The sequence below is a fragment of the Martes martes genome (genome assembly GCF_963455335.1).
Source record: "Martes martes genome assembly, chromosome: Y".
In the NCBI taxonomy this organism is placed as follows: Eukaryota; Metazoa; Chordata; class Mammalia; order Carnivora; family Mustelidae; genus Martes; species Martes martes.
In genome coordinates this window covers 19,026,415-19,049,214 of record NC_137907.1, presented here as the reverse complement: position 1 = coordinate 19,049,214, position 22,800 = coordinate 19,026,415, and the positions used below count along the sequence as shown (strand labels likewise).

The following is a 22,800-nucleotide window of genomic DNA, read 5'->3' as shown; positions in this document are numbered from 1 at the left end:
ACAATGCAACCTCACATGCCCATTATGAACTGGGAGTTATCTGACCCATTAGGCCATAAAGTTGGGCATGCACAGCAACATCGCCTCATCAAATGGAAGTGGTATACCTGAGATCAGGCCCAAGGAAGCTGTAAAAGCACAAGGAAATTAGATGACCTCGTGGCCCAAATGCCTGTGATCCCCACTCCTGCTACACTGCCTTCTATCTGTCAGCCTGAACTGTTCGCTTCAGGGGGTTCCTATGATCAGTTGACTGAGAAAGACTCAGGCCTGGTTTCAGATAGTTCTACGGTATACGTAGACATCACCTAAAAGTAGACAGCTGCACAGCACAGCCCCTCTCTGGCACATCCCTGGGCAGGGGGTGAAAGAAAATCCTGCAGAGGGCAGAATGTTGAACAGTCCTGGGCGAGGTTTGGGTGGTATCCTTCACCGCCCAAGTGGTACCAATGGAGAAGACACAGATGTGGAACGTGCCACAAGAAGACTGTGCCTTCTGCTATGTGGAGAAAGTGTGTGCCTTGCATTACTTGTAGGGACGGCTGGAAGACTCCTGCTGTCAGACTTAACAAATGAAACCCCCTCAGTCTCAGAAGTAAGCTCTCTCCTCAATGGTAGGAGGCCTGAAGGCTTTCGAGGAAAAGAACAAGGAGTCCTAGGATAAAGGGGGTGGGGTGGAGCAAGAAAAGCCTTTGTTCTGTTGATGTGCTCTGCAAAATAATTTCATTAGTAAGTGTACAATATATCTTAAGGCACTGGCATCACAGTCCGGGAACCATTTTGTGGACGGTCTCCATGCGTCAAGTGAGGTGGGATGGGACCATGTTCTTACAGGAAAAAAGAAGTTTAGAGTAGCTAAAGTACATTCTCAAATGATAACAGTATATACAGGTACAACACGTACCACACGCTACCTTATAGACATTAAATGCCGTTATCCCTCATAACAACCCTTTATTCCTTTATTTTTTTTCACACGTGGAACTGAGACACACAACAATGAAGGAATGTGAGAACACAACACACATTGGCAAGGCTGAGTATTCAGACCCACAGGCTGCGTCCAGGATGTCTACTATATCTCAAAATAGCATGACAGGTCGGAGGTAGCAAAGATGGGATTAGAAAGTGAGTGAAATTTAACACAGGGCAAAGGCAGACCTGCTCTGTAGCCTAAAACTGCCTCTCTCTTTTTTGAGGAGGGAGGACAGGAGGAAAAGGAACCCAACCTCATATTTATTAGATGAGCTGCATTTAATCTTCTCTGTCTCATAACCTTGGATTTGGGACCCATTCCATGTTTCTGGGATGGGGCTGAATTCTCTGAATTACGACCTGAACAAAGGTATAGGTAGCCCATCATTTCCCAGACGAAACAGGCCATGGGCCATTGCCAAAACCAGGACATGCCACATCTGCGTTAGTAAGTCTTTATTAACAATTCCCATTCTAAAGAGTAGAAAGCAAGCACAAAAAAAGTTCTCAAAAGGATGTAAAGTTTATGCGCCTGGCCAGGCACATGTTTTGGCACAACTAGAAGGCATCTGAAAGTAAACTGTTCAGGATCTGGGGAGTCAGCGGATGGTGTAGCGTACATAGGGAACCTCAACATCCTCGCCAGTATCATCGTTGCAGCACAGCTCAAGCACCAGTGCCCGCACATGGTGGCCCAGCTTTCGCTTCGACACATGGCTCACAATTTCTGTCATCCTGGGAAGAGAGAGGAGAGGGTCAGGGACGCAGCAAGAGAGGAGAGACATACCGGGGTGAAGAAGGTAGGGAAATCCATGAACACAAGCAGTAAGGCTTTCCACCTCACACAGGGCCTTCCTTATCCTGCCCAGTGGCCAACTCACGGCTGATCCAACCGTTCCTTGAGTTTGGTAGCTGGCATGAAAAAGGAGTACAGCATGGATACACCTTGGGACAGCATGGTAATCTCCAATTTGTGCTCTGTCTGGAGAGGGTGGACAGGAGGCCAGACAACAGTGTCATAGGAAAGGAGAATATGAATCACCTGCACAATCACCCCACCCCTAGGTGCAGTGCGTGTAGAAAACCTCACCTTAAAGTAGTCAAGGAACTGTTTGAGAGTCATCTCTTCACCATTAGGCTGCAGCCCCTGCACCTCAAAGCGATCCCACAATGTCCACTCTTGGTTATAGTACTGTAGGACAAAACACAGGGGAGTGGAACATGGGCTAACCCAGATGGTCCTAGCGTAACCACTCCGCTTGACTTTTTAAGATAGATCAATCACAACCTTCTTTTGTCCTAACCCTCCTGGGGCCCCATATCATTGTGTGCAACCAAGGGACAGTCTTATACTGACCAATGTGTCTACACAACAAGGCGATCCTGTTATCTTCTTCACTAATCTTCTACTTCCTTTACCTTCCCATTTAATATCGTCTAACTATCCTGACCTTCTCATTACTTCTCAAAGATGCCAGTCACATTTGTACTTGGCACAATGCAAAAAACTGTATAATGAATGGACAAATGGTATACAAAGAGTATGGTACCCAAACATACAAAGAGCATCGCCTGCTATGGGTCAGTTGTCCAGAGATACAGACACACTAACACGTACCCACCACACACAGCCTCACCCACTAATGGGCAAAACCAAAGGTTTTCATATAAGCAGGCCCCTACCTGGTGCCGGGGTGGGGCAAGGGGTTCAGAGAAGCTGAAGAAGGGCAGGGCCAAGTTCATAAAGCTGTTCTTATAAGATTCAAGCTGCCGGTGTCCCTGCACCACTTTATATAGCTCCAGACACACGAGGCCAACTATAGCTGCTGTGGTTGTGGCAATTGCAGGGATGATTTTCCCTGCAATCAGCTTGCTCTGCCAGAGAGATGACGACCAGCAGACGCCATCATTAGAGAGGTTCAGGGTCTACAGAGGAGGACAAACGTGGGAGACTCACCCTTGGGAAAGGGTGAAAGCTTAAGCTCTATGCTATCATTACCTTATGCCGATCTGCAGGGGGAATATTGTAGTTTTCTGCTCGGAGGTTGGATGCAGCCACAATGAAATCCATATGAAAGTTGCTATTATCATCCTGTTGTGGTTGCAAAGAGAGGACCGGTATGGAAGAGGGAGTTAGAGGAAAACAAGGTTTCTTGGCTACTAAGGATTCAACTATATTTGCACCTCAGTACTTTGCAGACCAGCCAAAGAATGTGGCAGGCCTAATCCCACAGAAGCCTATGATGCCTCAGCCCATGCTCCTACCCTGTTGAGGGTCCCAACCCTCCCTAGCACCTTTTCAAAGATGATAGGGTACATCTTGAACCCAGGGAGTTTCTCTGGGCTGGGAAGCATGGCTTTTAGCTCCTGTAGGCGGCGATCATCTGTAGGAAGAGAAATTCCAGGCCAGGGTATGAGGAGGAAGGAGACTAGAATAGGGCAGAGATTTCAGACAGATCAAGGATCTGAATAGGAGACACACTGTGGGAACGAGCTGAGGGAACAGGGAAACGTAGAGCAGAAAACACCCACACAAGAGAGAAAGATGTAGACAGGAGTAGGGCCATAAAAAGGCGCTATAAATGGAGGTGCTGAACAAAGGTAATAGCAATTAGAATGGATATAGACAGTAACACTATTCAGAACAGGTAAGGGGTGGAAGCCGTCCAAGCGTCCACTCGTGAATGAATGGCTAAAGAAGTCCCATGGCCGCACAATGGGATATTACTCAGCTATCAAAAAGCCAGAGTGTATGCCGGGTAGAGACAGAAAGACGACTACTTTGAGATGCCACTTATGTGAGATATTTATCTCTAAGAATCCAACTTCACAGACACAGAAGACTGAACAGTGGTTGCCAGGGCTTGGGCAGGAGACTGGGGAGTTACTTTAGTGTGGACAGAATTTCACATTTGAAAGGTGAGAAAGTCCTGGAGATGTTTCACAACAGCACTGATTTATTTAATGCTGCTAAACAGAACACTTAAAAATGGTTAACGCCTGGTTAACGCTCCGCTGGTGAAGTGTCCACTTTTGGATCAGGGTCCTGGGATTAAGCCCCACAGGGAGCCTCCTTCTCCCTCCCCCTTGCCTGCTCCTCCCCCTGCTTGTGCCTGTGCATGCTCTCGCTCTGTTGAATAAATAAATTTAAATCTTTTTTTTTAAAAAGTGCTTAACACTGTAAATCTTAGGTGTTTCTACTGTAACTTTTTTAAAATGTAGGTTACGATACAGAGATAGGAGATTTTGAAGAGTGCCACAGGGGCGATTTTAAAGAGTGGAGGAGACAGAGAGGGTAACACGACAGAAATAGAGGGGAAGGAAATATGAGAAGCAGCAGTAGGGAACAAATGGGAAGAGAAGAGAAATGTGAACAGGATAAAATCAAAATGTGAAGATGAAGAAGAGGAATGGTAGAGATATAAATTACGTATGGAGGGTGAGCTAGAAGGAAATACACGCAGTGTTGACAACTCTAGAGATACACACCAAGAAATATACAGAGAGGAACAAGAGAGACGAGTTATTTGGAAAAGAGCAGGATGGGGACAGATATACAGAGGAAAAAATGGAAAGATATATACAGAAAATATACAAAATAGAGAGGGACTTAGAGAGCATCAGACAGATAGGGGACAGAGAGCGGGAGATTGAAGCTGGAAGTTGGAGGGTGCTTATAAATGGTTAGATGAGGAGGAAGACCTTGAGAGGAAATGAAGACAGACGTGGAGGTCAAAACATACACTGAAAATACATACAGATGGAACCTGGGGATATGGATGGATATCAGGAAGGAGTTGACCCAGGGAAGACATCAAAGCAAACTATTTGCCAGTAGTCTGAACAACAGAGGAAGAAGAAAACAGAGGAAAGGAGAACAAAAAAGGCAAACACACACACAGAAATAAGTTGTACAGTTAACCCTCCTGAGAGCCAAAATGGGAAAAAGAAAAATGGGAAGAGAAAGGAGGAATACATGAAAGAATTTACCTCAACCACCCATCTTAACGCTGGAGGAAACAAAAACTACAGGACAGCATGGGTAAAACTCAGGCTTGGGAACTCAGAGCAGAGAAACCAGGACAACTAGTGTAGAAACCTGGACGTAAGATCAATGGAATGGTGCTCTGAGCCATTTGGATTAAGCACCCTCACCAACAGAGGCATTGGCATTCTGAAGCTCCCTGTCAGAGACGTGGATCTTGACACCAGACTTGGGGGTGAATTCAGGGATCTCCACAGACTGTAGAAGTGTGGCCAGAGCAGCTCGGTCCTGAGACCCCACCAGCCCATAGGTCCGGGCAAAGAGATTGGCAGCAGCCATCACATAATCCAGATGCAGGGGCTGGAAGGCAAGATATGGACTAGTGAGCAGATCAGTCCTCACCCTGGAACCTCAGGCCTTCGTCCCAGCCACCACTTTCCACCCGATCCCAGGATACCCTTGGGGGTAGACTTACGTTGTTCACATCAAAGATGAGCGGGTGTGGACAGCGTTTGGGCCCAGACCAGAATAGGGCTCCAGAGCTCGTAAGCTAAGAGGATAGAAAGGGTTGGGGAGCAGGGCCTGAGAGGAGACAATCCTGACTCCTCATCTCAGACCTAGATGTCCCAACTCACTATCCCTGGACACTGACTTTGTGATATATATTTATCAGTATCTGATGAATTTTCAGGCATTATACCAACTTAAATAACTTAATAAATACAAATTAGTCCTCAAAAAAATCCCAATATCTAGGTCATCATTATTCAGAGATGAGGATACGAACATGCAGAGAGAAAATACATGACTAGCTATAAGGTCAAATGAAGCTAGAACGTGAACCGGTTGTGCTCATTTTTTTTTCTTTGTTTAAGATTTATTTACTTCTTTTGAGGGGAGGAGCAGGGGGTAGAGGGAGAGGGAGAAACAGTCTTAGGCTAAGTAAAATAAGTCAAGCAGAGAAAGACAATTATCACATGGTTTCATAAGGAACAGCAGGGCTGACATTAGGAGGAAAAGGAAGGGAAAAATGAAGCGGTAAATCGGAGGAGGAGACGAACCATGAGAGACTGTGGACTCCGGGAAACAAACAGGGTTTCAGAGGGTGGGGGCGGACTAGCCAGTGGTGGGTATTACGGAAGGAACGCACTGCACGGAGCACTGGGTGTTACGCGCAATGAATCATGCAACACTACCTCAAAAACCAATGATGTACTGTATGGTGACTAACATAATATAATAAAAAAAAGTTAAACATAAATCAATCAAATCCTAAAAAAATTGTAAAACTCAACACCCAAAAACCAAATAACCCAATTAAAAATGGGCAGAACACACGAATAGATATGTTTCCAAAGAAAACATACAGATGGCCAACAGACACATGAAAAGAGGTTCAACACCACTCATCATCAGGGAAATGCAAATCAAAACTACAATGATATAGCATCTCACACCCATCAGAATGGCTAAAATCAACAACATAAGAAACAACAACTGTTGGTAAGGCTGTGGAGAAAAAGGAACAGTCACGCACTGTTGGTGGAAATGCAAACTGGTGCCACCACTGTGGAAAACAGTGTGGAGTTTCCTCAGAAAGCTAAAAAGGGAACTACCCTATAATCTAGCAATTGCACTACTGGGCATTTACCCAAAGAATACAAAAATACTAATTCCCAGGGATACCTGCACCCTGATGTTTACCACAACATTATGGAAACAGCCCAAAAGTCATCGAACGATAACTGCATAGGTAGAGGATATGATATATCTATACAACAGAATATTATTTGACCATAAAAAAGGAATGAAGTCTTGCCATTTGCAATGGCATGCATAGAGCTAGAGACTGTTAGGCTAATTGAGTAAGTCAGAGAAAGACAAATATCATACGATTTCACACATATGTGGAATTGAGCAGATGAGCAAACGGGGTAAAAGGAGCGGGGGGGGGGAGAGAGACAGACAGACAGACAGACAGCCAAGAGACAGACTCAACTCTGAGAACAAACCGATGGTTGCCAGTAGCGATGTGGAGGGAGATGGGTAAAACAGGTAATAGGGATAAAGGAGTGCACTTGTGATGAGCAGTGGGTATCATGTGGAAGTGCTGAATTACTCACTATATTATGTTCTTGAAACTAATACCGAACTGTATGTTATAACTAACTGGAATTTAAATAAAAGCTTAAAAACAAAGATTTATTCATTTTGGGGGGGGAGGGGCAGAGGGAGAAACTTTTCTTTTTTAAGATTTTATTTGAGTGAGAGAGAACACACAAGCAGGGGGAGTGACAGTGGGGGTGTAGGTTGAGAAGGACTCCCCACGGAGCTGGGAGCCTCATGCAGAACTCCATCCCAGGACCCTGAGATCATGACCTGAGCTGCAGGCAGACCCTTAACCAACTGAGCCACCCTGGTATCCCAAAGCACTGGCTCAGTTTTTCTTGAGGTCTTATAAAATGGTCTTGGTGTGCCTGCCACAGCTGAATTAGCTGCAACAAGAGCTCTCAGCACACTACCTGCTTCTAGAAAATGCATTCTGCCAAATGAACTCAGCAAGTATGTAATACCTGGTCAGGTGGAAAGTTGTGCAAAAGCTGGCGAATGTTGTTGGAGTACTGAGTGTGCCAGTGGTGGTAAGCCCAGGTCACACAATCAGCCCAGGTCTGTGGCCGCTGTAGCACCAAGCTACGCTGCACGGCTTCCAGCATTTCCAGGGGCTGGGTGCCTGCCAGGCGCAGTGTCCGTTCCACAAACTTGGAGTCTCTGACAGGAATCAGAGGAAAAATGGGCAAGATTACACAGAGGACCCAGGAGTGGGCTTAACTACATGGAGAGCTGGTCCCGACTCTCCAGCGGCGCGAGGCCCGTACACTCACTAATTGATTGAGAACATGTGGCTGGTGCTGAGCCATACAGTGGTTACAGTATGCTCGGCTGGCATGTATGTAGAGAAGAAGTGAGAGAACACTTGGACAGGATTACTCACGTGAGATACTGGTTGACATTTTCCGCTGGGTGCTTAAAGAGACCTTCAAATTCATCCCGAGCCCACTGCAGACAAAGCAAAGACCTTACATGGGGCTGAGAGACAAAATGCGCTCCTGTAGGCACTAAAAGACCATCCGCTTGGATGCCTGGGTGGCTCAGTCAGCTGAGCATCTGCCTTTGGCTCAGGTCATGATTCCAGGGACCTGGGACCAAGTCCCATACCAGGTTCTCTGCTCAGCGGAGCTTGCTTCTCCCTCTGCCCGCTCTCCCTCCCTCTGCCTGCTCTCTCTCTCTGGCAAATAAATAAATAAAATATTAAAAAAAAAAAAGACAGACTATTAGTGAATGAAGCAATTAGGAACAATATGGCCATCACAAGATAACAAAGGGAGAAAGCCCCTCAAAAGTGCCCCTCAAACTTCCAAGTCCTACCATCCCAATTCAAAAACCGATGACCTTGATCTATCTGGGCAGTGGTTATACAAATTATAGACATATGGAAACCTCATTTTTAAGAGAGGTACGCCCTACTCTAGAAGTGGTATGTTTCAAGATGAAAGAACAAAGCTCACACCAAAAATAAAACATGAATGATCCATACAGGTCGGGGGGACTGGACAGAAAATAAGATACAAGTTTTGCTCTCTGCAAATTACAAGGTTAGTAAATACAGCTACTGGTGAAGTGATCTGGAACCTAGATATTGAGGTTCAAAGGCCAGCTCAGCCACAGTGCTGTGGCATACAAGGTAATGCCTTTATCTATGTATCCCTATTCTGAAAACATATTCTGTAAATGAAGTGTCTATAACTCATGGGTTGATATGCTGAAATGACCATACATGTACATATGTAAAGCTTACTTAAAACAGTGCCCAAGTACTTACTAAACGGTAAATACTTTACAAACCCTTGAGAGAAGTACTTCTCTCCTCCCATTTTACACATAAGGAATCTGAGATGTGAGGAGGTTAAGTCCTTAAAGAGTCACATACTGGGTTTAATTTAAGAGCTGTTTTATAGTCCTTCTGCATGTGCGGCAGGGCAATAGAGTAATCATCCAATAAAGGTTACAGGTATGGACACACACAAACGCACACATATGTCTGTAAACATACACAGGTGTGTACATGCACATATGCATTCACACAGGGTGAGATGGAGACACAGGTACACTGTGGTGAATATATCAGTTTAAATACATCCATTTGCTGGGCTGGAAGCAAGCAGGTCAAGCTGTGTTCTGTTTCTCCTTACGTTCCTCCTACCCCCACACTCTGAAATATGGTCTTTAAGGACTGCATTAAGAATCATAATACATAATTAATACATAATACATAATACATAATAACAGTGGTCATCCTCGGGTTCAGAGAATGCTGGAATTTGAGTTAGGTTCTGGGTATTGGTTTAACAGGTATGTTTACTTTGTCCGTTTAGACAATACGTACACCGTTGTGTATGTACGTTATACACACAGAATTATCCTGACATGCCCATTCTTAAACATATTGGGTGCAACAGGAAGGGAAATCCAAATATGGGCTAAACGCTAGAAGTAATTAAGTAACTAGCGGAGAAAATGCTAAGAAATTAATTTTTTAGTCAGAATATAATCTGTTTATATAAGATCACGCTTTCTTTTCTCAAATATAAGTTACATAAAATACATTACATATTATACGAATATCCTCTCTGTGTCTACAAATTAAACATGTTTAAGTTAAAAGAAATGAATTATTTAGTAAAGCTTAGACTGCAGGGTGTAAAATGAGAGAAAGAGATTTGAAGAAAAGGTACATGTTACACTGACACTTCCATCACGTGAATGACAAGTCTGGTGGCTGAGAGGCTGTTAGGTGCCTGTCCCTTCCACCTCTCCCTCCCTCCAAAAGTGATCACCTGCAGTGTGTGCTCGATGGCATTGGGGAAGTTCTTCAGTGTGCAGATAGGGATGGACTTCTCAGGAGGGTCCTGGCTGGAGCTGTAGGACTCTGTCAGGAAGGGGATAACCACCTGCACGTTGCCCTTGGTGCCCAGTGTGCCTGACTCCAGCAGCGGTTTACGGTAGTACACGCAGCGGCGGTCTACATACATGCCTGTGGGAAGACGACAGGGGGTGATAACATTAGGACAGGGCAGGAGGACAGATACACTCCCAGACACACACATACTACTATGCCCTTGCCCTTACCCCCATCCCCAAACTCACGAGCATCCACATTGTCCAGGGCACTGGCAATACCATCAAGGTTCTGGAAGAAGCTGTCATCAAAGATATGCTCTGTGTCAGGGCCAACACGATCCTGATAGCTCATTACCCGGATGTACGGATTTATCTGGCGCACAGCTGCAGCAGCTGTGTCAGATTTCGGTTTCTGGGTAGGGATGGAGGAGGAGCTGTCATTCATATGTTCACCCAATAAGCCTTCACAGAGCTGTTCTGACAACTGGTTTATCTGATGGTGGGCAAGATCTACACTACACTCTGAGTTCAGGAAGCTCCCTTGTTTAGCAGCAGTCTATGACAAATGTCACACGGCTGAGGCTGTGACAAATGGGCCCGAGGGGGAGCAGAAAATGAACAATAAACCAAGTAGGAGACAACGGATCAGGTATCTGCAACATTCATTGCTTTTGACTTAACATCATCCAGAATCGGGATGCCATTACCCAAACAAAGCCAAGGTCCTTGTACAAATAGAACCAGTATACTCTGAAAGCCCAAGTCAGTCAGGTCACATTCTTCTTTTGCTCAAAACCCTCCACTAGCTCCCACTTTCACTTAGGGTATGAAATAGCCCATACAACAACCTCATCTCCTACCATGGTCCCTTCTGAATGACCTCTCTGTTCCTTACACAATGAGCTATTATTCCAGCATCAGCATTTTGCTCAGGCTGTTACCTTTACCCAATACACTGCTTCCTAAATTACCTTCTCGTTCTCTATCATCCAAGTCTTGAGGAAATGCAACCCTTCTACTGAGGACTTACTTTACCACGGTGCAAACCACTCTCCATGGCACTTCCCCCTCATCCTGGTTTTTCATGTCTCATTGTACTTTGCACCATCTTAACATCAGCCATGTACTTGGCTATTGTAAATCACTGTTTATTGCAACCATCCTTAAATATAAGGATCTTAAGAAGAGCATCTGCTATGTGGGGCTACAGCTACCAGTATTTCCTGTATTAGGAATTTAAACTACATCAAAAACGAATGACGTACTCTATGGTGACTAACATAATTAAAAAAAATTTTTCAACTGGTAAAATTTTGTTATTAGTTGATTTGAAAATGGAATGATTCCATTACACAGTATAAATATAAATACGAAAAAGGTTTTCCAATACAAAAATGTCAGTCACAAAATCCAAATCATATGTACATTTTTGCAAATGTTTTAAGTTATGTAATCTCTTAGGAGGCAGCTGGATTCTCTTCTCTACCACATTTCAATCTGTTAAATGCACACAGACGAAATACTCAGTTTTACGCAATATTTTAATAGCATTTTCAGGTAACTGTTGATATTGAAAAAAAAAATCAAAACCTGAGAAATAACAGTGTTTTAAAGTGTAGATGCAAGGTAAGATCTTCAATCTATACCAGTATCTACTGCTTTGTTTTGCATTTTGAATGGATCCTTAGGTACTTCTCTCTTTTGTACCATTCTGCATTTCATCATTTGGGGGGGAAAAAAGTACTTCTGAGTTAGGGAAGTCTTCCTAAAGTAGCATGGAAATTTTTACCTGACAAAGTAAGAGTAAAAAGGCAAATGATGTTTTGGTAGTCTTAAAGCAATTATGACCTTGGGGACTTGATGAAAAGTGTTGTGGACCTCCAGATTTTTCTCACTAGACAAAGGCAGAAAGCTCTTCTTTGCTATGCTATCTATTCCAAATATCTAGGGCAGAGCAGAGTAGCAGGATGACAAAATGAAACAAAAGACTCTCGAGTAGCCAGAAACAACAGGGAAGACTCCCCATATTGATCCTTCTACATACCTAGATTCCATAGCCTGACATTAGCAGCCACCAAGGATTGGGGGAGGGAAAAAAAAAGTGGGGGTAGGTATAAAATGATGAATGAGATGTAAAGACATGGTAAGTATTTAATTATCTGTGGAAAGAATGAGGGGTAGAAAAAAAAGAGAGGAGAGAAAAGCAGAAAGAAAGATAGAGGCAAAAAGACCTCAGCTACTAAGATTAAGGACAAGAAATATAGGAGGAAAGAGAGAGAAGCAGCTCATCCGATTACCAGGTATACCCACTCACCGTGACATCCCAGGGCCGGAACAAAAACTGTCGATTGAGATTGGACTTCTCAATGGTATCCATGTCTGTAACAGTGATTGCCCCATTCTCCCCACAGCCTAGACCAATCATGGCAAAGTTCTTGAGGAGTTCACAGCCAATGGCCCCTGCACCCACCTGAGAGGTTGCCAAGAAGAGAGACACAAAGTGTGAAAGTGAAGAAAAGAAACCCGCTAGTCCTCACTTCCCCTGGAGATACTGAGAGAGGGTAAGGGGGTCCTGTATTACATATTCAAATCCTAGAGCCATAAACACCCACTGTCATCTAAGAAAGGAGGCCCCGGATGGCGGAATAAAGGCACATTATCAGGCTTTCCTGTGTATGAAGAAAATGGAGAAAGGGAGGAGATGAGGGCAAAAAACCAATTACCCTCTCCTGTGAGGCAGGAGACTCTAGAAAAGACTGGCCAGAGGCAAGTAAAGATGATTTGGCTGGTCACCGTGGCATCACTCACCAAGAAGTAATTTTGCTTGCCCAGCTTCTCTTGCAGGTCTGAGCCAAATACAGCCACCTGCCCATCGTAACGGCTCTGGCACTGTCACGTGAAGGGAGGAGGATCAGAGACGAGCTGCCTTGCAGAGACCCAAAATAATACCTTCCCCAGGGGGCCCCGTCACGTACCGGGCGACATCTGTCCTCTGTGAGGGCCTGCCTGTCCTCGGGGAGACACTCAAGTGCATCAAAGTACAGCCACTGCATAATAGGCGTAAACTTCCCAGAGCAGGCCTGGGGAGATGGTAAGAAATGGGAGGTCATCAGGGCTTAATGAGAATCTGACCCAGATGGACAGCCACTGATGGAATCAGGAAGGTACCTGGCCTGTCCTCAGCTCTGCCCTTCTGTAACCACACTGACCTTCATAACTTCCTGGGCAGCCAAGCCCCCAATAAAGGCGTTTATGGGTGCCAGATCCCCAGCAGCCACATATGCGAGTTTTCTGAGGAGGTCCTCATCCAGCGGGTCCTGCTGCACCACTGGCAGGGCTTGGGCATTCACAGCCTGGGCTAAGGCCACCAGTGCTGTTGCATCCTCCTGGAAAGGCAAACAGGACCAAGAGAGGACCAATCAGGCCAACTGTGGGAATGAGACAGGGAGACAGTAGATGGGAGAGCAGGTGAGGCTTCGGGCCAAAGATGCCGGCTGTCTTGCCCACTCACCTACCTCATTGTGGGGCCGAGGAGACTGGCCATGCTGAGCACAGAAGCGGTGCAGGGCCTGGAAGCCAATGTGCAGCTGACCAGGGCGAGAAAACTTGGCAAAATCCGTTACCACAAAGTCTGGCTCTGCCAGTGAGGCCGGCAAGGGTTTCTGCGGAGAGTGCGAGATCAGCACCAGAGAAGTGAAAATCCTAGAGGTGTAGAACCCTAGAGCCCACCTCCACACATACTTACAAAGCTGATCTTCTTAGGTACTTTAACCTGACTGACAATGCCTCCCCGGGTGTACTCAGAGAAGCTAGAAGTGTCACAGATACTAAAGGTATAGGGACCTAAGGGAGGAAATGAACGGAGTGTCTGTTACTTCAACCACCATTCCTCTTTGCCCCACCACAGAGAATCAATAGCACCATCAAAACAAGAATGAAAAATCCATCTTGACCCAGTCTATACTAAAACAAACTCTTCAAAATACAACACGGAGGGAAAACAAACACAAACTAAGTCAAGTAGCTTAGTATGCATCTAATTGGAGTTCTGGGAAGTCCCAGAGGATGAGGAGGGAAGGAAGGGCAGGGGAGGGGAGGGGAGGGGAGGGCAGGGCAGGGCAGGGAAGCGAAGGGCAGGGCAGGGCAGGGCAGGGCAGGGCAGGGCAAGGCAGGGAAGGGATGCAAGGGAAGGGAGGGGGAGCGAAGGGATGGAAGGGAAGGGATGGAAGGGAAGGGGAGGGAAGAAGAAGGAGTAATATTTTGAAAAAAAATTATGGCCAGTAATTTTCCAAACCTGATACAACTGTAAGCCCACAAATAATGTAGTTAAATAAACCCAAACAAAAGAAATTGGAGAAAAATGCGCTAAGGTACATCGTCACGGTCACATACATCGTTTATCGTCAGTGGTAGAGAAAACAAGCACATTACATACGTAAGGAACAAAGAAAAGAATGAAAGCATACTTCTGGTGGAAAATAGTGGAAGCAAGAAAATACAGCAACATCTTTTAAAAGAAAAGAAAAAAAAAACCTGTCAAATCAGAATTCTAATGTCCACAGAAATGTCTTTCAAAAACATAGGCAAGTAAAGAACATTTAAATCTCTAAAAAACTAAAAAAAATTACCACCAGCAAGTCTCACGAATACCTCAAATGGTAAAGGGCATCCCTCAGGTAGAAAGAAAACTATACTAGATGTAAAATCTGGATCGACAGAAAATAAAAAATGGATGGGAAAAGAAACACAACAAAACGTATTTTCTTAATTCTTTCAAGTCTCTCTCTCTCTTTTTATAAGATTTTATTTATTTATTTGAGAGAGAGAGAGAAATCACAAGTATCCAGAGAGGCAGGCAGAGAGAGCGGGGAAAGCAGAGAGTCCAATGGGGGCTCAATCCCAGGACTCTGAGATCATGACCTGAGCCGAAGGCAGAGGCTTAACCCACTGAGGCACCCAGGTGCCCCTCAAGGGTCTTTAAAGCAATAGGTTTTAAATCCAAGCAAAGGTATTGAGAAGTTTATGACAGACATAAAATGTGCATGGGGGATCAGAACTGGGAATATTCTGTTGCAAGTCTGTTTGTTTGTTTGTGTGTTTGTTTTTTTGCACAAGAGGTGATAAAGTGTTACTTGGAGACTATACACTAAATATATATAAAGTTCTGTATTACAAATTCGAATCAAACAAACAAAGAGAGATACAGTGAACAACTAAGCAGGAAATAAAATCAAACACTAGTGGCATAAACCTCTGCCTCTATAGTTCAGCTCACATCTATTTGGTAAGCTCCCACGGACACATCTCTCCTAAGTGTTAGCTCAGGTTTCGAAAGGCATCTCTTCTTGGCCTTTGGTCTAATTCATGCTACAGTCATTTGTCAAATTTTGGCCTCTCAGTCATCCCACGGCACTCCCTTTGGTCCAGGCAATCACTTCTTGTGCCCAGCCTTGACGTACCCAGGACTTTGATCTCTATGGGGTAGGTGTCATTGAGTTCATTCATGCCCTGGACTTCTGTGAAGGAGACAAAGTCACCGCTCTCAAATCCATGCCGGGCCTCATCCAGGCAGGTGACAACACCTGGGCTATCCTAGTTGAAAGAAAAGTAAGCCTCAGGGGTAGGCTCAGGGTACCGTGAGGAGACAGGGAGAATTACTGCTGCCCACCTGCCTGCCAGAACCCTTGGGGCTGATCTCCTTACCTTTGTAACCATAGATACCATAGCACTGAGAGGCTGCTCCCCGCTGGAATCTGTAAGGATCATTTCCTCTCCAAAGTCACAGAACAACTGCCTGGAGGAGACAACAGGGCTAGAGCCTAAAACCCATGCATCCAGTTACTCTGTGTGTCCTTCAAGATGCAGTGAGTAACTGCTAAGCAAACTCAGGCCCTTACTGCTGGCGATCAGACGGCACTCATGCCAAGTAAGGCAAGCTAAATATCCAGAATCACAACCTAGGCTTGGGTTGGTTGGGAGTAGTGTGAGTTCAGTGGGAGCAAAAGGATCTTGCCTGGGCCTGGCAGGTGCTTGGGAGAAAGTGAGAGGCAGGCACTCACCCAAACAGGCCACGTGTGTCTGCCACGACCAGCTTGATTCCATGGCTATGGCAGAACTCACCCACCTGCAGCTGGTCCTCCAAGGCAGTGTTGGTGAGGACCACCACCTATACAGAGAAGGAGGCTCACACACAAGGCTTGGCAGTGGGGTGCAGGAGAGTTAAGAAAATAAAGGAGAAACGCAGACTGGGGTGGGTGAAGTGTCACGCAGTCCAGCACTGGCTGGACTCAGTCTTCTTTGCTGGCTCAGTCTTCTATTTGTAAAGTATCTATCTGTGTCACGCTCAGTGAGAGCAAGCTCACTGACGGGAAACAGGAATCCCCAGACTCAGATCTAAGAAAGGTAAAGAGGTCCTGAAAAGACCAACAAACTCTTTTATTTGACAAACACAAAGCCCTGCCTTCCCACCACCTAACAGTATCAGGGGAGACAAAAATGAATCATACTCTGGTCCCAAAGTCTCAGTTTATGCCCCCATATTCCACCCTCACTTGCTTCAATTCAAAAATAAATAAAACGCCTGCTCAGATCTGGTCTGTGGGGATTTGTGTCTATACCAGGAATTCCACTACCCGTCTCCTCTGGGAAACCCTACCCAAGTATATCAGTACCCACAGTCCCCTCTTTCCAGTCTAGCTGTTTAACAAACACACATTTGGAACTTCCATTCTGCCAAGTGCTCTTCTAAGCATGTAACCATCGCAAAAACTTTGAAGTCATTATTGCTATTATTCCCATTCTACGGATACAAAAATAAAGGCAGATAGTTCTAAGTTTCTTGTTCACTGCCAGGCAACTGCAAGAGCGAGATACCCACCCACCAAGGTATTTTGGCTTCAGAGTTCAGTGTTCACAAACACTGCATCACAGTATTTGGCCATTCCTTCCCTTCTGAAAAGCTGTGAGATTCCCCCCAGGACAGTATCCAGGGTCTAATTCCTGCCTACATCCCTGAGGCTCCCCCCATGAAACCTGAACACTGGGATAGCCTATTTCGTAAATCCTCGATAGACCAAGCAGAAACAGAATCCGAGAAAACTAGGCAAGAAGCACGATGCAGCAAGGTACCTGGAAACCGCTAAGGAATTCCTCTGTGAGGGCCCCAGTATAGGTGGTGACTGGCACATAGCTGTTGAGCTCAGCAAGGCGGGGCTGCGATACCTCAGCCCGGTTTTTACCAATGTCCTCCTCCCTCAGGTAGAACTACAACAGGGTATGGGAAGAGAAGTAAATGCAAAGCTCAAAGGGGGGGGGGGGCGGTATCTTGGCAAAGGTAGTAAAGGAGCCAGGAAGAGGTAGGTACCTGGGACGAGAGGTCAGCCCATTGGGCAATGCCCTGGTCATGCAGGGTGACAGCTTTGACCCCACCAAGGACGATATTCTTGGCAATTTCCACCCCTAGGCCCCGGAGGCCTGATACCAGTACACTGGACGTCTGGAGATGCTTCATTGCCTCATGGCCAAGCACATACCTGCCAGGTTGGGGGAGAGTCCGGGTCAGGGCTTGACCCACTCAACACCAACTTTTCTGTGCCCCTTCCCACTCCACATCCCCATACTTAGCCAGACTTACAGCTGTCGGGAGTAAAGACCCTCATCTATGTCTGTTTCACTCTCTTTCTTTGGCATTCCCTAGCAACAAAGAGGGGGGAAAAAAAAAACAAAACAAAACGTTCCGGGGCTTAGCAAGAAAGGAGCTTAAATAGTTAACAAACTGCACTCTCTTCCCAACCAGCTGCACCCCACCTATGAGTCTTTAAGGAGAAGATACTCACGTTGGTTGGTCCCGAGGGCACTTTAAACAGTACTGAACAGGCAGAAGAGCAGTCAGAACTTGGTTTGGGATCAGGCACCGGCGCACAGAGTTTCTTGGATAGTGGCAAACTGGACATCTGAGAGAAAAGCGCAAGAGGTGAGCCCTACGTGGTGGGTAGCCTTTCTTGTTGGTGGCAAGTTTGCAGGAGGGAAGGCCTTAACTACTAGCAGCCCTTTTTAAAGAAGAGAAAGATAAAGACATGCTACGTGTTGGGGCTGCTGTGAGGAAGTGAAAAGATGAGGCTAAGCTCAGATGCAGGTGCAGGGTGGTTGGTAAGACAGTGCCAGTTTAACTGTTTAAGCTCCATTCCTGCTAACCCCCGGAAGGCCTCCCTCACTCCCGGTTCCAAGGGAATGCCAAAAAAAAGAAAAAAGAAAGAAAGAAAAGACGGTTCAGGCCGAAAGGACTGAGAAGAGGCTAAAATCTGAAAGTTCTCTGGTCAGTCAGTAACTCTAAGCATAGAGAGAGTCAGTAGATGCTGGGAGAGCAATCTAGTCTGGTGGAAATCATGGGGAAGGGGATATCTGATAATGGTACGGGATCCCACGAAGCAGAAAGCAGAAGGTGAGGGCTCCTGAGGGAACACGTGAAAGGCTCTCAGGGCAGACTACAATGTGTGACGTGGAGTCAAGGGACACTGAGTGAAGCTAGGGCAGCTGTTGACTTAATTCACAGACAGGCCTAGAATGAGCCTGGGAAGACTTGTACCGGACAGAGGTGGTTAGGACCAAAATCTATACGGGCAGATGCTTATGGGAGTGAGGGCGGCACTGGGAGAGTCCTCTGATGGAGAACAGCTTTGCGCAAACAGTTCCTGTGTGATGTTTGCCAGTGACGAGGCTCGGAGGGAAGACAGTTCAGCGTTATCTGGAAAGGATGCTGGCACCATAAAAGAAAAAAGAAAGAAAAAAAAAAAGGAGATTCTTCAAAAGTAGATACTGAGGGCTTGTCACCAAAGGGCAATGTGGGGCCCAAAGGAGTTTCTGATGGAAGATGCTAAGGTCTTGAGGAGTTAGGGGAGGTGGGCCATTAACTACAAATGCTGGGTCTAGAAGGGGATGCAGAAAAGACGACGTCATTTAGGACTGGGTAGTAAAGTCGAATGTTAAAACAAAGCAACAATATCTGAGTAGAAACGCTGGATCCGGAGGATCTCTGACAGAAGAAGCTATAATCAGAGTTGTGAGGAAGGAGTCTCCGACAGAGAGCCAGGCCTAGATGCTCTGCATAGTGTGGTCCGTATTTTGTTTTTGCTTTTGTTTTTCTCTTTTTAGCTTTGCAAGGTGACTGGGAAGACGATGTCAGAAAGCGATGGGCCGTCTGAAAACCAAATGCTAGAAAAACCTTTTCTGGGGGGAAATGAAAGTCAAATAGAACTTCCGAGGGCGCGCTCTGATCCCTTTGGAGGCTGTGAGAACTGCTGGTGGCCTAATGGATAATTTTGGCTTAAAAATCCTTAATGGCATATGTTCACTAGGTACGTTCAAATGCTGCTGACTCTAGCCGCTATGTCTGCAGAGGAATGAGATCTGTGCCTAGGCACGTTTGACCTGAAACTTATTTAAAAGCTGGTACCGGGCCTTGGAAACACTAGGTCACATTTTTAAAAACAAATGTGGGCCCCGCCCCAGGATCAACCCATCCGCTGGCGCAACAGCGACCCAGCTCAGGCCCCGGCCAAGTCCTCAGCAAATCATGCCCGGGGCAGGGGAGGCGCCTTCAAAGACCCTTAGTTACCAGCCGATGCTTCCACTGGTCGCCCCGCCGCCCACTCCTCATGCAGCCCAAGCCCAGCCAGCCGCCGCCCTCCTTTTTCCTCCTCCCGCGGACTGGCTAGCGGAGAGTCACACTGCCACCGCCTTGCCCTCTCCTGGCAGTCCCTTCCACGAACGACGCCTCCTTTACCTCAACCGCCCAAACAAGATGGCAGCCGCTGAGCCCGAGGCTCAAAGGAGTCGTTTGGTCCCACTCCCGTCGCGCCTGAGAGGGAATCACGTGTGACGTCAGCAGCCTCAGTGTGACTCCTTCCGCCGGCTGCGGGCAGGAGGAGCGCGGCTCCGTCTGGTGGCTGCCTCCGGTGAAATGGGTATAAGTTAGTATACACATCATTCCGGCACTGAAAAGCTCAGGGAAAATAGCGGAGTTCACGTAAAGCGCCCGCGTTTTGCTCACGAATTATGCAGGACACTGTGTAACACAGAACTCGGGTCAAGTCCGTGCCGAAAAACGGACCGAGCAGGCAGGCGAAAAACTGAAGCCGTGATAAAGGTTCCCAGAATGACTCATAGCTTTGGAAGAGCCTGAAATTTAAGACTTTAAAATTTCAAATCTGCTGTCAGAACAGGCCGGTTTCCACGCCACCCCTTGAACTGCACACGTGACTACAGACCAGTGCCTCACTTTCCCTTCTGAACAACTGTGATAACAACATCCGTCACTTTAGCTCAATATGAGTCGTAAAATTTGAAATAACACGTATATGAAAATATAATAAAATGAAAAGTACGGTGTTACCTTAACACTCTACAGCGTTGCCTTATATACAGTAAACATGAAACGTTACTTTTATATTTTTATTTGTGTAGAATTCATTTTTTTCATGCTAACAAAGAATTATTGATGGTGAGGATGTACCCAGTCATCTCAGACACCTTCTGCTCCTAGGCATTGTATCATTATAAGGCCTTAGAACACACTTTCTGAGGGATACTGGAGAGCAAAGGGATCAATGTTATCAGTGTCCATTAAGCCAGAAACACAGGTACTAACTAGATCATCAAAGGCACCACGATGTAGCAAAACTCAAGGCACATGATAAGCACCCAATGCCTTTCTGAGGAATAATGATAAATGTCATATTGACTGATTGCTACTAGAGGACAAACCCTGTATCAAAAATATATTTTCATTATGGACCTCGGGGAAACATTTCATGAAATTAACCCTAAGAAAAATCTGGCCCCAGGCTTGTTCCTGTGGAAATTTTGATTAACAAGGCAATCTCTTTATCTGTCATAGGTCTATTCAAATTTCTATTTAAAAACACATTAGTTTCCAGTGGCTTGTGTTTCTCTAGTAATTCGGATATTTTATCTACGTTAAGAAATTTGTGGACATATAAGTGTACCTAGTATATTCTTTTAACGTTTTTTGGTAAAGTTCCTGGTGGTGTCTTATTCATTCTGGTTTAAGTAGTTCAGTCTTCTCTAATTTTTTTTCTTTTTTTTTTCTTGTTCGGTCTAACTAATATTTGTCAGTTTTGTTAATTTTTTTCAAGTCCCAACTTTTGACTTTTGCTGATTTTCTCTGCTCTGTTTACTGTTCTCTAATTTTTATTTCCATCTTAATCTTTGTTATTCTCTTCTTTCATTTTGTTTTGTGGTTATAATTTCTTTCTCCTAGTTTCTTGAGATGTGAGATTGGGTAATTGATTTGAGATCTTTTTCCCTCCTGTAGGCATTTGCAGCTACATATTTCTTTCTGAATACTGCTTTTGTTGCACCCCATGCTGTTTTTCATATTGTGTTTTAATTTTCATTTTTTTCAAGGTATTTTCTAATTTCCCTCGTGAATTCTTTTTTGACCCACTGAATATTTAAGGATGGGTTGTTTAATTCCCACATATTTCTAAATTTCCAGAATTCCTTCCATTATTGAGTTCTAGATTCATTCCATTGTGGTCAGAGAACATACTTGCTATGATTTCAATCCATTTAAATTATTGAAAGTTGTGTATGACCTAACATATGGTCCATCTGGGAAAATACTGAATGTACCTTTGAGAAGAATGTGTATTCTGTTGTTGGTGGTAGGTTCTGTATGTACCCGTGAGGTCCAATGGGTTATAGTATTGTTTATATCTTCTAATTCCTCAGTGATCTTTTGTTCTTGTATCCTTCATTGGATATAGTTAACCATTTCCCTCTCAAATTTTGTCTGTTTTTGACTCAGATATTTGGAACTCTGTCGTTAGATCGGCACGTCTATAATTCTTGTATATTTTGACAGACAGACCTTCTTACCAATATACAATGTCCTTCTGCGTAGTAAAATATTTTACGTAAAGCCCGTTTCGTCTGCTAACAATATACCCACCACCACATTCCTTTGGTTACTACTTGCATGGAACTTTTTATAACATCTTTTTAGCTTAACCTGTTAGTCTGACTCTGCCATTTGTTGTAGACAGCATGTAGTTGGAACACCCATTCTGCCAATCTTAGTCTTTCATTTACCTTTTTTTTTTTTCTCTCTTAAACAGATACACACTTCTTCATTTTATTGAATTTTTATTGACATACAATATATTAGTTTCAGGTGTGTGGTATAGTGATTTGGCAATCTATACCTTACACAGTACTCACCCAGACAAGCATAGTTACCCTCTATCATCATTCAAAATTATTATAATATTGATTACATTCCCTATGCTATAATTTTCATTTCTGTGGCTTATTTATTTTACGATTGGACTTTTCTACCTCTTAATTCCCTTCACCTGCTTTACCCATCTGCCCAAATCCCCTCCCTTAGTGTGTTCTCTGTACTAACAACTCTATTCTGGTTTTTGTTAGTTAGCTCTTTTTAGATTCCACATGTAAGGGAAATCAATGACATTTGTCTTTCTCTTTCTGAATCATTCCCCTTAACATAATGCCCTCCGCATCAATTCCATTTTCCATAGTGTCGGCACTAGTTTTCATTTCCACCGACAGTACGTACTCCACATCTCCACCAAAATTTGTTGTCTCCTGTGTTGTTGATTTTAGCCATTCTGACAAGTGTTAGGCAGTATCTCATTGTGGTTTTGATTTGCATTTCTGTGGTTATGAGTGATGTCGAGCATCTTTTCCTGTGCCTGTTGGCTATTTGTATGTCTTCTTTGGAAAAATATCTATTTAGCTTCTCTCTCTCTCTCTCTCCTCTCTCTCTCTTTCTCTCTTTTTTTTTTTTTTGAATTGGAGTCGTTGTGTTTTTGTTGTTGTGTTGTATGAGTTCTTTGTAT

The 22,800-nt window shown here is 44.8% G+C and overlaps 1 protein-coding gene across 1 annotated transcript; it reads right to left on the bottom strand.

Annotated features, from left to right (window-relative positions):
* Positions 1-1,574: 1,574 nt before the first annotated feature.
* Positions 1,575-17,871, bottom strand: LOC308337776 (ubiquitin-like modifier-activating enzyme 1; the record flags this gene model as incomplete). The annotated part of the gene is made up of 25 exons (XM_080795976.1): positions 1,575-1,710; positions 1,857-1,957; positions 2,066-2,167; positions 2,659-2,850; positions 2,975-3,067; positions 3,271-3,359; positions 5,131-5,320; positions 5,436-5,510; positions 7,534-7,729; positions 7,953-8,017; positions 9,856-10,052; positions 10,166-10,331; positions 12,234-12,389; positions 12,728-12,808; positions 12,895-12,999; positions 13,129-13,305; positions 13,435-13,581; positions 13,665-13,762; positions 15,379-15,511; positions 15,623-15,713; positions 15,979-16,085; positions 17,048-17,182; positions 17,283-17,451; positions 17,553-17,611; positions 17,755-17,871. The coding sequence occupies 25 exons, from the start codon at positions 17,869-17,871 to the stop codon at positions 1,575-1,577; spliced, it is 3,177 nt and encodes a 1,058-aa protein (XP_080652102.1).
* Positions 17,872-22,800: the final 4,929 nt, after the last annotated feature.